General features: G+C 41.5%; 1 protein-coding gene across 1 annotated transcript in view; it reads right to left on the minus strand.

Annotated features, from left to right (window-relative positions):
- VCAN (versican) overlaps positions 1–16,299 on the minus strand; it is a 98,950-nt gene that overhangs the window by 48,223 nt on the left and 34,428 nt on the right. The window contains exons 7-8 of the mRNA XM_077790095.1: positions 15,251–15,544; positions 1,843–4,764 (exon numbers count right to left, since the gene is read on the minus strand). Of these exons, the coding sequence (XP_077646221.1) occupies positions 1,843–4,764; positions 15,251–15,544 (3,216 nt within the window). The remainder of the gene's footprint in view (positions 1–1,842; positions 4,765–15,250; positions 15,545–16,299) is intronic.

A 16,299-nucleotide genomic window follows, 5' to 3' on the forward strand; every position in this document is an offset into this window, starting at 1 on the left:
TCTGAAGAAAATTCATCCTAAAGATCTGATCACCCAAAGCAGAGTGAGAGCAGCTATGAAGAGCATCTGCACACTCTGTCCTTTAGATAATCCACTTTGAACCCAATCCTAATTTAATGAAACACAGTATTCTGAAAAAAAAAAAAAAAGTAAAATGAGGCTTTTCCTGATGTATATGCAGAGAAATCCTACATCCACACCCTTCCAAACCATCCTACTTCTTTCCATCACCTGGAACATGCAGCTGCCCAGCACAACCCACCCTCCTGTAGGAAATAAAGTGTAGCATAACTCAAATATCTAATAGGAAAAACAAAGTCACTATTACCTAGTCCAGCTACTCATTATTAAGTCAAATTAAGTGAATTTCCACAGGTATAAAAGGTTTTAATATGTGGTTAAATCTTGTCTTCAGAAATTACCCTTCTGCTCTGACTTACTGGATTATTTGTATCATTTAATGGAGACTCTCAAGGCACTGGTAACATATAAAGACAAAATAATGATAATATACCACAGAAACAAAAGTTTCAGGACTATCATTTTCTGTAATAGAAGACAAGCTAATATTGCTATAACTTGTGCAGATTTGCATCCTGTAAACATAAAATAGGATAATAAGCAAAATGTTAAAAAAGATACCAAGCCAAGATATTACTTGTCCAAACAGGATATGGCACATCTCAAGGATAAAAAACACTACTGGTTTTTGTTTTTTTGAATGGAACCCTACCAAGAACAAACCTGATAAAAACATCCAAAAGACTCCCATAAATTATGAATTCTGCTGGATGAGTTCTTCAGAGGCACGGAGGTTATAGCCAAGAACCAAAGAGACACAACCATTCAAAAGACATGCATGTAGTTAAGGTATATAAGACCAAAAAAAAAATAATCAATTTTTTACTGTGTTCCTTTAAAAAAATAAAATAATTATTATACAACTATAAGACAATTAAACACAATAAAACATTGAACCTAACAGAAATTTTCTGCTTTGTACTGCTTGTCAGTTCTTTTTCTTTTAAAGTATGTTTTACCGTGACATCTTAAATAATAGTCAGTTGACAGGATTCTTTCATGTAAAACTGCAGACCCTTCAACATTTGCATTATGGAGACATATTCATCAACAACCTCAATAGTTCATTGCTTCTTTAGAAGTTTCTGTTCTGGATACCCATGGAATTGAAGCTACATACACATGTACAGAACCATCAGCTAAAAAATGTGGCAGAATTAAATATTGCATCAATTTGCAGCACATATTTCCTAAGACGGATTTTAAAAATGCTATGATATGCTATAAAAATAAAAAAAAAATAAAAAAGCCCATTCCTCCAAATCACAGGAGGCAGTAGAGTGCTTTAACCATTTTTTAGCTGACTACACTGTACATGGCATTGTTAATTGCTACAGACCAATGGAATGTTAAAATAATCTAGTGCTTCGTTTAGGACTAGTAATGCATGGAATGGAAGCTGTGAAATTAAAATGCTTGTTTCACAGACAGCTGGAGTTAAATTGGTGACTTGACAACAGTGAAAAAGAGAACTGGACTGTAGCCATCATGACTTTTAAAAAGAAATAAAACAGTTTCATATTAAGTCTTACATAGAAATCATTCTTACCACACAGCATATAAGAAATACATTTCTGAGGGGTTTTTAACGGACAGAAAAACAGACCTACCAATACTCAGTAAGTTGCTGTCTAGACAAAAGTGGTGCTTTGCATCCTTCAGTGATCCAAGAAACATCTCCAGCATATTCTAAAGCACACCTGTTTGTCATGACAAACTGTCCACTCTGATGGACTGTGGGTCTAAAAGGCAAAATCTTACCTGTGTCATTGCCTGTGATTTGAATAACATACAATCTTATGTCATTATCAGGGTGTGAAGTAGAAGGAGACACCTCCTGAGGCTGCAAGGCCTGTGTGGCCTCCTTCACTTGGGGTGGAGCAGTAGGTCGTGCCACTGCCGTGGCAGTTGACGCTGTGAAATATTCCTTATCAATTTCTGGCTCCAGCATCTTTCCTGGCAGATCATCCTCAGCAGTGGCTTTGCTGGGAGAAACAGATTCACCAATTATGATGATGTCATGGCTTGTTACCTCCTCTTCCTCCCCAGGAAGGATGCGTGGGGACTTCTGAGTGATAAAAGGCTTGGTTGCAGATGTAGGCTGAATTTTGTCTGTAGCACCAAGGGAAGGTGTTGTCATGCTGCTGAGAATTATTGCCTTATCTGTTGCAGTAGCTGCAAATACAGCTGGCCCGGTTTCCTCAGGTTCTCTAGTCATTCCTGAACCTTCCGTAGCCTGGCTTGGAGAAGCTCCCAGAGTCAGGTCAGTAAAGCTTTCCACAGTGGAATGTCCTGCTGGCATCGTATGGGAGGGTGGCACAGAATCCCAGCTCACTGCATCATCTTCCTCCCTGGTGGGGGTTCCTGGGCTGTCCTGTATCTTTGCTTCAGTTCCAGCAGTTATGGGCATCACCTCAGTGACCTCCTCATCCTGGTCAGGAGCAGTTCCAGCTGTTGGAGTCACCGTGAGGTGCAACCAGGTGCTGGTTTCCTCAGGTGCCGGAACTCCTCCATGGTCTGTGAGCGTCGCTGCAGGCACAGACGCCTCTGTGGCTGGGTACATCTCCTCATAAGCAGAGCCTGTCTCATCCTGAACTGCTGTTTGGGGCCATTCAGATCCTGGTGACATTTCTGGTTCGTGTGTGTGGGCAGATATCACAGAAAGCGTGGCAGTCCTTGGTTCCAAACCTTGGTCCAGTGTGGAGAGTTCTGGGAACACCTTATGTTTTGCAGTTGTTTCTGTTGCTTCTGTATGAAAGACATCATCAAAAGGAGTCTGATCAGTAATTGTCATATCTCTAGAGACCTCACTCTCTACAGTAACTGGAACTAGGGAAGCATCATATTCCTTCTGTGGAACTGCAGTATCTACCTTTGTTACACCTGGAAATGTAATAGTTCCCTTTGTCCCTGATGTCTCATCTCCTTCATGCTCAGTTACCCCCACAGCTGTGGGCACAGCACTTGGCAATACAGTTACATTTGAGGAGCTAAAAAACCCTATGGGTGCACTACTTTCTTCCACTGGTATTTTGGATACTGTGGTCATTTCCAAATCCAAGGAGCTGCTTGTGTGAGATACACTTGTACTGTCTCTACTCTGACCAAAATCAGCTGATACCATTTCTTCATCCCCTGTGGTCTCCGCTGGCTCCCTGCTTGTCTCAGCTGCATCTGTAGCTGCTGAAATTGGAGTTCCTGGACGCACTGTGGATTCTACCATGTGCCCCAGAGATGATGTGGGCTCTATTCCAGAGAAGCCATCCTCTGTAGCTAACTCAATCACTCCTCCAGGGTGAGGTGACTCTTCTGTCATATACCCCTCCTCTTTATCTGTTGGCAGCCACGCACCAGAGCCTGGAGGGGCCTGTGTGATCTTCTCTCTTGCAGAACATCCCTCAGATTCTGCTGCAACACATGGAGGAATGGCAGCTGTGGAACGAGGGACCTCCACATCTGTTGTCTTCATTTCTGGCTGGTTTGTTTCCTCCTGCTCCTCTAAAACAGCTGATGTTTCTGTCTGCAGAGATGAGGGGATCAGAGACATGGTGCCTTCTCCAAAACTTGGCAGGGCATCAGTGCTTCCTGAGATGGCCTCAGATTCTGTTTGATCAGCAGCTGACACAGAAAAGGATACAGGTGTTCCAGGTGCCACGGTGGGCTGCACATCCCTCAGGTCCTCTCTGCTCCCTTGAGCTGAGGCCTCACTGTCAAACGCTGTCGCAGAGCTAAATTTAACCCAGGGCGTTGACTCTTTCACTTCAGAAAACTGTCCAGTGGTTACTGCTTGCTCATCTAAGAGTGTCTCTGATGCAGCAGGCACTTCTGATCCTGGGGCATGACCAGTAGCCACCCCAGAATCTGTGCTAGGCACAGCGGTATGCATGCTCTCACTGCCCTCCCTCTCTGCAGACTCAGCAGTGAGCCAAGCTTTAGGGATTACCACAGTTGTAAGTTTCTCATCAGATTTTGCCTCCATTGATTTTTTTGTGGGTGTAATTGTGAGGTGGGCACTGTGAGACATATTCTCTTTTGTTAGTGACTCTGAAGTCCCTGTCCTGGCAGCCTCTCTCCGAGAAGTCTGTAAGAAGCTATCTGTAGCTGTCCTCAGAGGACCCACTTCTATTTGCTCAGTCTGATTATCAGCATCATGCCTTTGTGCATCTCCCATTCCAGCATCTTCCCAAAAACCAGTGGAACTCTTAGCTACAGCTGTGCTATCCTGAAAAATTACAGAGGTCAAGAAAGCGTCCTCAATGCTTTCAGACCTACCTTGTTCCTCGGGCAACTCTGCTTCAGAGTAAGTGTGATCCAGTTCCAAATCTGGGGCCGTGGTGTCTGTTAGCCTGGGTGAGACATCGTATTCAGTCCTTCCCAGGGTGTCATAGGTGAATATTTCACTGTCAGTGACAGTCTGAGGTAGAAGGGTGGTTAAGGGAATGTTCTCCATGAGCACCTCCATCTCCCTTTTCTCCTCAGCCACATCAGTAGTCATTTCTGTGTCTTCTTCAGACTCTGGGGTTGTTTCATCCAAAGAAACTGTTTGGGTGGCAGGCACTTCAGTGAGTGGAGTCTCAGAGATGGGAGGCTCGAGAGGCTCTCCAGCAGGAGACAATTTCACGCTGTCAGTTCTCAGGGATGTCACAGGCTCGATGGTTGGAGGCTCTGTTGTGACTTTTTTAGCTTTAAAAAAAAGCAAAACAAAGAAAGGTACAGTTAGTACACAAGCTACTCTAGTTCATTCGTTTTAGTGCCCCCAACAAAAACTAAATGCCACGCTGAAAAATAAGTGCAAAGTTCAAAGTCTTTAGGTAGTTCTTTAAAGCATTGAATGACATGCAATAAAATACTGTAAAGCTGCAGAACACCTAACTTAAGCCAGATGAATTGGAAAAAAAAAGCAATATTCTTCATTTTTGTGGTTTATATAATTACCCCTATAAGTCCTTGTGTTACATGAGTGACCATAAGCCTGCCAGGTACTGATCTGGGGACATAAAAGTTTATTTCAAGATGTCAAAAATGAGGAGAGCTGTGGGTTTTCTTCAAAGCTTGATGCAGCATCCAACTCAGATGGATAAAGGGAGTGAAATAATGCTTTAGTTTATTTTCAGCACATAATTACAAACTGCAAAAAGGAATCCTCACTGCCGTGAGAGTGTGCTCAAGCAGCAGGATCAAGCATGCCACCAGAAAACACTGCTGCTGCCCTGCCTTTAAATTATGCTGGGAGAAATTTATTGTGGGGAAAGGTGAGAATGTTGAACCGTAAGATCATAAACTAGTAAAATGATGTTGATCTTTTGAAAACACTTCAAAGATGCACATCTGAAACTCCTCCACACACATAAATGTTTCCATGGGAGTGTTGAACATGCAAAGGCAAAGTGCTGAACCCTCTGGATGATGGAAAAGGTGAGGGAGTTGCTATGCTAGATGAACAGGAGGCACAAAGAAAGGTCCTTCCAGTGAGCCAAATTGTGATGTTTTAAAACAACGTGGTGGCCTTGCTGCTTGTCTACTCCCTTTAGCCCACATTTCAATGCTACCTGAGGAGGAAATGTGTGCTAACACTGCAAGGTGTGTCAGCAGATTTTAAATTCCTGGAGAAAGTGAGTGCTCAGAAAAGAGGTTTTCCTCAGGAAAAGCCCAGGTTGGAACCATCTTCCCTTCTGCCAGTTTTGCCAAGTCAGTAATCTTCAGACAGGCCATGGGAGCAGATGGATGGAAGATGTGAATGTCTTAAACCAATGTTGTTAACTGCTAAGAGACTGCGAGTCAAAAGCCTTATAAGGATGCAAATAAAGAGCAAAATACAGCTTTTAAATCAGACTGATCATACAAAGAATGCATTCAATGGTCTGTGTCTACAAGGACTCACTGCTTAAGACAGGACTACATCTAGAACTTCTTGCAAAGTAAAATCTTGCTTAGCTTGCAATAGTTCAAATAAGCCTCTTCCCCTTGCACACAGAAATCAAAACAGTTACATTATTTTACAGCTTATACTCAAGCATAAGCAACATGCGTGCACAAATCAGGTTTTTTTACATACCCATGGCTAATTAGGTGCCCCTTTGATAGCTGCAGATATGAATTCTGCATGTGCAACTCAGGGTCACACAAACATTTGTTCAGTTTTGCACACTTAGCTTGGAAAATGCCACCTTTGCAAGAGACACGTTTGGTTCACCCTGAAGCAGGATGGACTGCTCAGAGGATGACTGCTCAATATTTCTAGAAGAACATTCGGAATTACAGAGTAGGAAAATGAGGTAAAAGGGATGATATTTCAGCTTTCCTAAGCGAGAAGTGAAAGTGAAAAGGAAATTGTGAGGGCAAGAAAACATGACGTCGCCATATTTAGAAGTGTTCTTTGCCAGCAGAAAAAAAAGGAGCAGATTTTTTTTTTTTTCCCTACCACAAATTAAAAATTTTGGTGGCTTTACAAAGAAGATTTAGCTGCATATATATATATATATATATATATATATATATATACATATATATATATATATATATATATAAAATGGGTTTTTATTTATTTATTTTAAGTTAAAATATTTTTTCCTCCCCTCTCTGCTTGCATGGGGCTGGTTTAAACCACACAAGTCTTGCTTCACGACTGGGGAAAAGGATGCACACAAGTAGTGTGTGCTACTGAGTGGTAGGCGTTAAATCTCTACCCAAGAATTCATCAGTTTTCCTCAAAAGCTATTTTTTATCAATCTCTGCCTTCTAATCACAGGATCAGCTTCCTTAATGTGGATGAAATTGGTTTTGCAGCCAACACAAACACTCACTCAGTCCCCAGCTGCCACACTTTGAGTGACCATCAGGATCACCCCCTGAACAAGTATGAAAACGTTAATACCCTCTAAACAGAGCTAGACAAAAATGAGGGAAATGTGGGTAAACTTTTTAAATCTGTGGAAAAAAAAGGTAAGTTTATTTCATAGCTGCTGGGAAATTGTGTACACTTACTCACAGCCACTTACGCAGCTTCCAGATTTCCAAGAAATGCTTGGAAGTCCCAAGTGTTCACATATTTATGCCTGGGATGTAGATATTTATTATTCATGACTTATTATCTGCTAATGACTTGACAGAATAGGTACACATTTATTATGCCAACCTGAAAAAACACCAAGCATATTTGGTTTGCTTATATTAATAACTGAATCAATAAATATTATCTTTATAGAGTGTTACAAGTAGGGCCCATATTTTTTAAGAGTTTATCAATAAACAGCCAGATTTTCTCCCATGGAAATTGTGTGCAATTCAGCTCTGGTTAAAATCAACTAGAGTGACCCTAAAGTCACTTTGTCAAAACAATTATATGCAAGTTTTTTCACTCACATCATTCAGGAGTGCAAACTTATTTGAGTGGATTAAAAAAAAGAAAAACTGACAGCATTTCATCAGTGAGAAATATATCCATGTTTTTGGTTGTTTCTTTTTTTTTCTGTGTGAAAAGAAAAAATTAATAAACCAAGGGAAGGTTGCTTTTTTAATAGACAACACCAGTTTGAGCTGTCCTCCACTCCACCCAGATGTTTTGCATTACTGTATTCCTTGCATCATGCATGCAATATGCTATCTCCTTTGTCCTCCTTCTGGTTCAGGACATGAGACAGATTTTCCTAATAAAATGCATGAACATATTAGCAGCAAGAAAGCAAATTATCTCACCGACAGCTGCTCATATCAAAGGCTATCTATTTTTTTGTTTGTTTTAATCGATTCCTTCTACATTGAACAACATGCATGAAGTTGATTTTGGAAGGGCTATATGACTTTGCAGAGATGCTATACTTTTTCAGTCCCTATTTATTTATTTTATGCTTTTACTGTACAGCATTTTCTTCTTTTTCTTTTCCACCGTGACTTAAACAAGGATTCAAAACTGTGGAGCAATATTGAAACTTAGTATTTTTTCAAGGACATCAAACTTCACAACTTCAGACATTGTTTAACTTTGCAATAACCAGATAAGAATTTTAGTATGCTCTTTGTTGTATAATTTGGGATTAGTATTAGTGTACTTTATGGAAGAGAAATGCTTATTTTAAAATCGATATATATTATAATTTATATACTTGGTTTTTCAACATTACCAGATATACCCATATACCTAACTTGAACCACTTGAGCAACTTTTCTGCAGTCGGAATTACTGTTTATCTGTTCACATTTAGGTATGTACCTAAGAATCTGGAAAAACATAGATGGTATAGACAGAAGTTGTTTTGAATCATTGCTAACAGCCAAAACAACAAAAATTTGCTTTAAGTTGGAACAAAAGCTGGAAATAGTGAATTCTTTCTGTGAATTACAGCCAAAATAAATTATTGCAAAATATAAGTAATGTTGAGGCACTCAAAATTAATGTTTGAAGTCTTCAAGCCCAATTTGAGCATGATGCCAATACAGAGAACTGCTTTGCTTAATTTTTACATATTTTTATGTGTTAATTTGTTAAGTTTCTTCTTGGTGTCTCTTCCTTCCCTGCTACCAACCCTGGCAGAGAGGACAGCCTTGAATGTTCCCCTGAGTCCAAAAGATTTTGCCAGCTGGAGTTTAAATTACTGGCAGAGCCTTCCAAGCTGAACAAGTCTAAGATTAAGAACAGATTAAAAAAAAAAAAAAAATCAAGAAAAAAGGAAAAAAAAATGGTCCTCTGAATTACAGACTGAGCAAGAAGCCTCTGATCATGGCACTGATCCAGTACCTGCTCATTCACACCTTTCCAGAAGCAGTGGTGCACAGGGCATGTGGGATTTTGTTCATAATGAGACTTTTGGTAGCAGAATTCAAAATCTGACTGTGCAGCTGTAAGAATTTCTCTGTAACTCCAGGTGTATACTCCCACTCTGTTTTGACGTCAAAATCAAAAGCCAAATATTATGAGAAAAATGTGAAACTTTAAGTGCAGGATCTGTTCCTGCTTATAAAGCATGTGCCATATCAGAGAAAACCAATGGGATTCCTAAAAAGACCCAGAAATTTGAAAGCTGTCAGGCTGTCTTATTTGCAAGAAAAACTTATAAGGAAAAATTTTGCATCCTCTTCACACCACTGTCCAAAGTCTTTTCTTCCAGCTAACAAAACAGGAGATGCAGCAGCTCTTTTAGCTCTGCAAACACAAACACTCCTAAGTAAAACCACTTGCTATTTCATAACTTCTGAAGTCAGCTGGTTGAAGGGGAGAAGATACGTTATCTCCTGATTTCCCCACATGCAAGTGTAGTTCTGTGAACAAATTATAACCTGCCAATGTATCCACAAAAGAACAATTACAAAAAGCATTTCTCTTTCTACATTATTTATTATGAAACTGCCAAAGAGGACAAAAAAAAAAAAAAAATCAGCAAACCTCTTTAGTCAGTTCTTCCTAATTAAATCTGTAACCCAGCACCAAATAAAAGCAATGATCTTTGCTTTGAGATCACAAAAACAATTGAAGAACAAAAAGGGCCAAGATTGTCACTTGGGTAAGAACTGGCAGCAGAATTCCTGGTGCTCTGCTCCCCACACCTGGTGTGAAAGAGGGGAAAATCAACCCTGTGTTCCATGGGTGATGCCCAGACCCTACAGCAGTAATGGAGCAAAGGTGACAGAGAGCAAAAATCAATTATGTTTTTTGCACTTGGACTCTTAAATGGGTGGACCTTCCACTTCGTCGCATTGCTGCTGCTCATCCTATCCTTGTTGCCTGACCTATCCAGTGACCTGAGGCAATGAGATGAAAATACCTCCAACTGTGTCGTCTTCTCTCTCCTCTCTCCCTCTGCCACAATGTTTGCACTTAGAGGTTGTTCTTAAAGAACCCAGATTTGAATCACTCAGGCAAATGCAAGTTCACTTGCTCAGGCAAAAGAAGCATCTCCTCCCCAGCACTTCATGGTGCTCCTCATACATCAGTCAGGTTGATAAATCTCTGCTCCTACTTCACGCAGCATTTAAAAGGTTGAGCTGCACCCAGCCATCACATCCTTCTCCTCCTTCTCAGGGTGAGAGCAGCTCCTGGGATGAACAGCATGGGGCAGGTTTGGAGTGGATTGAGGCCTTTTTGCAGTTTTCAGCATGATGTAACTGAGCTCTCAAGCCTCTGAGGAAGAGTGGAGTGAAGAAGCTGCAAGGAGTGGTTGGTTTGCTGGTCACCATGAGCCCAGCAGAGAAAGGCAGGGATTTATTACAGCCACACCTGGGCCAAGAAATTACCAGGGATCTCTGCAGCTGTGGGGGACTTAATAAATGGCATATTGGAGAGCAGAACATAAATCTACTTTCCTAGGAAAATAATAAAAGTATGGAGAATGGTTGTCTGGGGGTGATCTCTTTGCACAGCTTCACCTTCACAGAGAAGCGGCCTGAGAAGAGCCAACATCCCTGCACACCCTGTGGTCAGTGCCTTGACTTTGGGATCCTCTCCTGCCCAGAGGTATTTCCCCATTCTGATACTGGACTCTGAAATGTTGGAGCACACTGCATTTATTATGCCCAGCACTGTGCTTTTTTGGAGATAAATTTCTTTTTTTTCCTTCAGGCTGGCCATTTTGCTCCTCTTGCATCACCACGCCCTAAGTGTTCATTATTCTGCGTCTGTTCCCAAAGTGATCAGAAGTCCACAGATCTGCCGTAACACAGCCCCTGACATCAGGCTGGAAATTATTCCCTCATCCAGGAAATAGCTGGGACACGCAGCTACTGACGGTTGCTGTGGAGAAGGACAGAGCTGCCCAGCTATTCAAGGTTTTCCAAGCTAAGTCACATGCAGCAGAAGGGGAAGACGACAGTTTTTCCTGCCAGCTTTTGAGCTGTGCTAGCAGTCTTAATCCTGCTGGACAAGAGGAGCACTGTGGATGCTTCCTGAGGCTGAGCCTGCCATCGTGGTGGCTCGTGCTGTAAGAGGCCTCAAAGCTCTGTAGAGGTCATAATTTCCTATATTTCTCCTACCAAGTAGCGCTTGTGATTTTGAGCTTTAGATGGATGAAGCATCAAAGCAAGAGGCCCTCAGCCCCAAGCAGTGGCAGACTTGGATCTGCTCTAGACGAGGCTGTATTGAAACAATCAAATGGACTCCATTCCTGAAAAACACACATGGCAACACCATCCCAGAACTGGAATTTTCCAATCTCCAGCTAAAATTAAGCCACGATGCCAAACCAAAGTGGTATAACAAAAGAGAAGCAATAAAGGTGCATGAAACAAAGTCAAAATGAGAGAGGAAAATGGGAAAGAGAATGGGCAAATCCAGAGCTAAACGGTCAACACGTGTTTTGAGTCAAAGTAAAAATGTTTTGCTGAAAGATTTGCCAAAACCAATACAGGTCTATGAAAGAATTCAGCTTTAATAAATCAATGCTTCTCAGAAAAAAGGGGATTTGTGTTTCAAAAAATCCAACCACCTCCGTGTACAGAGCTCATCAAGTTCAGCTTTGCTGCAGGTATGTATATTAAAAACCTGAATGCAATTTGATTAGTGCATTTTTGTAGTACAATTTGTTCTACAGGTGTTGTGGTATAAAAAGGTCCATCAAAAGTCAAATGCTGTCTGTGACAAGATTTCTACAAAGTCCAGTGAATTAGGCCTGGAGAGACTGGGAGGCGAAAGCTCAAGGTTAAGTAAATGCCCTCTAGCGCTCTGAAATAACTAATTATTAAATGTGTATCTATTAAAAATATACATTTTAAATTATTGAAATTATATTAATCATTTTATTAATTATGAAATGTTTTAATCTCTTACAAATTAGCATAAGAGCACAGAAACAGCTGTTCTATTTTTTTTTTTTTTTTTTTTTTTTTAGTTTAAACATGTTAATATAAGTCCTATATGTTAACACTTGAAAAACTTTCCTTCTGATGATGGCCTCCAAGGAGCTGAAAGTACTTAATCATGTGTCTAAACTGAAACCTTTACAGGCCCAATTAGATACATGATTAGGTATCTCTTACAGGAAAAAAAAAATAAAAGAAAAAAAAAGAAAGAAAAAGTCTGGCAAAAACCTTGGAGGTATGAAATGAAGCACATAGATAATGTTTCAGAAACTTAGACCCATGTGGTTTTTGAAGAGTGAAAAGCACTTGTGATCAAAGGGGAGAAAGTTTCAGGGGTTTTTAACAAGGCTTTTTGATTTTAAATCATGTATTATTAGTCTGGGCCACTCTTATTTTCATAAAGTCAAGACACTTCACACAACGTAATTTTGTACCCATAACACTGCTGAAGTTAAAATCCTGAACTTAACTGTACTTTAAAAGTTGTCCAGGTTGGCTGCTCCACTGAAACTAGTGAATATAATTTTTAAATTGAATTTACTCCCTGTGTTTTTCATGCATTTCAATAAATATGACTCCTCTTTAAAAGCAAGCAAAATGCTCAAAATACAGATTGAGGTCTTTCAAAGCCACAAACTAAAATTAACATTTTGAGATTTTCCAGCAGAGAGACTCATGATCGTGAAACAGGAGCGAGGAGCCTGAGCAGGGATGAGGAAGGAGATTTCTCCTTTCTCAAATGCACAATTTGTCTTTGTGAAGACTGAAACAGCTTGAACAAGGACAGCGGTGCTGCGTGTGACTGCAGGTGCAGGTGAGGAGGGAGACACACCCACGAGGTGTGACACACAGGGAGAGCTGTGAGCAGGGGTTACACTGAGAGCCCAGGTCCTGGGCAGGACAGTTTTGTTGTCAGGCGCTGTGGGAATCACTGTGAGAACTTAATGCCAGCCCCAAAACAGGCAGAGCTGGGTGACAAGAGATTTTGTGGTGGACTGAAACTTTGAAACTGAGATAATGGGAAATTTCGGAAGGAACTTCCAGACAAAGGATGATTTGAAACAAAGGGCTTAAATTCAAGCCTTCTGCTCTCATGCAGAGCCTGTTTTTTTTTTTTTATCCTCTCCCTTTTTCTGCCCCAAAGAAGGGACTGGCTCCAAGGCCCCAGTGGGAGAGAGTGACTCACTCTAAAGCCACTGCACCAGGCAGCTGCTTGAGATGTGGAGGACCAAGATGCTGGGCAGGGAGTCTCATTACTCACCACTTGCATAAATCTTTTAGCAAAAGCAGTGAGGAGCCACAGCTGGTTCCTGTGAGTTCCCAATCACCTTCTGAGAGGGAGAGAGTGCTTTCAGTAACTTCTGAAAGTTGTGGCACCCTGAAGGAGGGTACAGCATGACACCCCTGCATTTCCCTGCACAAAGGCAGATGCATCTGGCAAAACCTGAGTCCTCTAGCCAGCAGTGTTTGATTAATTCTGATAGTCTCTTTTTGTAATTAAAAGTGCTGGAGAGCCATTCAGCCTCTAACAAATTGTTTTGGCTCTGTTTAGTCTTATTTTCTCTTGTAAAAAGTTTGATAGTCCTGAAATGTCTATTCCTGGGCTGCAAAGTGATGAAATATTTATTCTTTATATACCAAGGGCAAGACTTTGCAGGAAAAGCCTTTATATAAAAGGCAGCAACCCAATGCCAATCAAGGTCACTTTTAGAACAAATGGTATGTTACCACAAACCGTGCTAACTAAAACTTCTGGAAAGAACACTGTAAAGGCACATCTTGCTTGAAAGCAGCGAAATTCACAAAAACAAACAGCAGGTTGGAATTTGTCCTAACTAAAGACTAGATTACAGGCAAAATGTTCAGTTCTTACCCTAGTCTTTTAGAGGGACTTATGAAATACACCCTCATTAAAGTCTTTTTTATCCACAACACTTTAAACAGGTCATAAACAATTTGGAGTAGGAACAGAAGGAGTGATATGACAAAATGCTTCTCTGCAGATTAGAGCACAGACTCCTGAACTTAAGTCCTTTTTCCTGTAACCAGTTCCATTAGGACTATTTCCACATGCAAAGTTTTGGAACATCATACCCACAAACTATAAAGGAAAATTAAAACAACAAATCAACAGTGTCTGAGAACAGCCAGATCATAATGTTGCAGCAGATGTTGGGATTTGTTCTCAAAGAGCCAGACTTGCTTATAAATGGGTTCTTCAGTGCCTGAGCTTGAAAGATCTGCAGCTGCTGTAAGTTCATCATCCACAAAAATTGGGACAGTACAAACTGCACATTTCAAGTACTTCCGAGTTACAGTCACTGGACCGAGTCCAAAAACACCTAAATATTCATAGTTAATGACCAAGTTCTGAACTTTTAACTCAACACAATGTTAAATGTCAGTCATGCTATTTGCAAGAAGGAACTTCCTTTGACAGAGAGGCCTGCAGGGAAATAGTTGAGCTGTCCAACCCCCTCTGTGCTGAGGCTGAAAGTCTCAGGAAAGCAGGATATTCAGCTGGAAAGCTGGTGAACCTTTTGGGACAACAGGAAACTATTCAAGGAGAGACTGCACCATAATAGCAGAGCCAGCCAGCTGGCACTGAAGATAGATGAGCTTACAGGGCAATATTGCACCCCAAAAGAAAGCTGACAGGTGTGGAAGACATCTGGTTTAGACTGGTGAAGTCTGCCATGTGATTGTGGCAAACACTTGAAGTGCCTGTGAAAATACCACGAGGGAAACAAGCAGCAATTTAGACCAACCACTGGCCCATGAAACACTGAGCAAGAAAGAAAAAGAAAGTTATGGGACAACATGCCTGGGATCCAGAGATAGCTCCCCAAATTACTGGCATCTGAGAGACCTGAAAGTGGTCAGCCTTGTACACAGCCTGTGACCAGCTTCTCTTGCTGCCATCATCGGACACAGAATATCCACTGTTCACCTTCAGGACATTTATCACGGAAGAATAGAATAGATGTGAATGGAAAGGACCTCCAGAGATCATCTAGTCCAGCCCCCTGCCGAGGCAGAGTCACCTGGAGGGGGTGACATGCCCAGGTGGGCTTTGAATGTCTGTCTGGAGTCCATTGACAAGATGCAAAGACACCAAGGTGTGCTCAGGCACCAAAATCTGGAGCACCCACAGATTCATGGTCAAAACACTGCTCAGGCTGAAATCTTACCTTAAAACTCTGCCTGTCTTCATCTGCCAATGTTGCTTTAAGGCATTGACAATGTAAGACAACAACGTTTTAGTTTCTAAAAACCCACGCGCGCCGGAAGAACTGAAACAAAACATGCGATAAAGGAACCGCTTCCCATGGCATGCATGCTGCAAACCACCACCGAGAAAAGAAAAATAACAAATGCTTACGTTCATAGCAGTAGGCATCAAACTTGCTATCGGGGTAAGGGAAGCCTGTTTGGTTCTCATAGCGGTACAGGGTTCTCACCCCAAGTAAACCCCTGCCGCACTGGGGCCGCGCCACGGAGGCCGGGTACCGGACGCTGCCGTCCGCCAGCCACCCGTAGTCACACTGGTCAAAGCCGTTCCTCCAGGCCACGTAGAGGTTCCCCACGGAAGCCAGGACCCCGCCTCGCTCCTCACACAGCTCCCTAGCTTCCTCAAAGGTGAACTTCTGCGGGGCTGAGACGTGGACCACTTCATCTGCAGGAAGAAACAGAAATAAAAAGTTACAAAGGCTGAGTAGCGCGTTCCACCATATCAATCAGTTCCAGAGTCCTGCAAGGTTGGGGATTTTTTCCCAAAACAAGAGTATTTTTTTCCTTAAAGAGAACTGTAAACCAAATGTTCCAGGCCTGAATTTGAAGGTTAAACTGCCACAAAGCATGAGCATTTATAAGCAAACCTTCTGCCATCAAGTACACTGCGGCTGGACACTGAGTCCCTTCCTTGGTCTCTAGCAGAGGTAACAGCAGCCCTGAGGCTCCTCTGTGACCCCTGTTAGAGTTTGCAGCTCAACTGAGTTAATTAAATCCAGTCCACCAGAATTTACTCTTTCCATAAATCAAATCTTCTACTTCTGCAAGCCCCCTACCTGGCCCTTGTAGGCATTGCTAGAATCTCTCTTCAAATACTCAAAACCCAGGAAATATTCTTCACTGGCTGCTCTAGAGCAGCTTCTAATGTTGGATTTCCATCAGTCTTCCTCTTGTCCCATTTGGAAACAAAGGTGAGGAAATTAACAATACATGTTGCATGCACAAAGCCTTCTTTGTGCAGAGAAGTTGAATTAGTCTAGAATGTTGATAGCTTCCAAGGAATAATAGTTTGTAAGCAATAGCCATCCAGTTGGACACTAAAATAAAGCAAATAGCATGTCTAATATGTTGCTTCCAAGGTAAATCACCATTGTGCAGTTGTCTTGGTTGACTTATTCACAAAAACACCCTAAAGAAAAG

Source organism: Lonchura striata, chromosome Z, assembly GCF_046129695.1.
Source record: "Lonchura striata isolate bLonStr1 chromosome Z, bLonStr1.mat, whole genome shotgun sequence".
NCBI classification, from domain to species: Eukaryota; Metazoa; Chordata; class Aves; order Passeriformes; family Estrildidae; genus Lonchura; species Lonchura striata.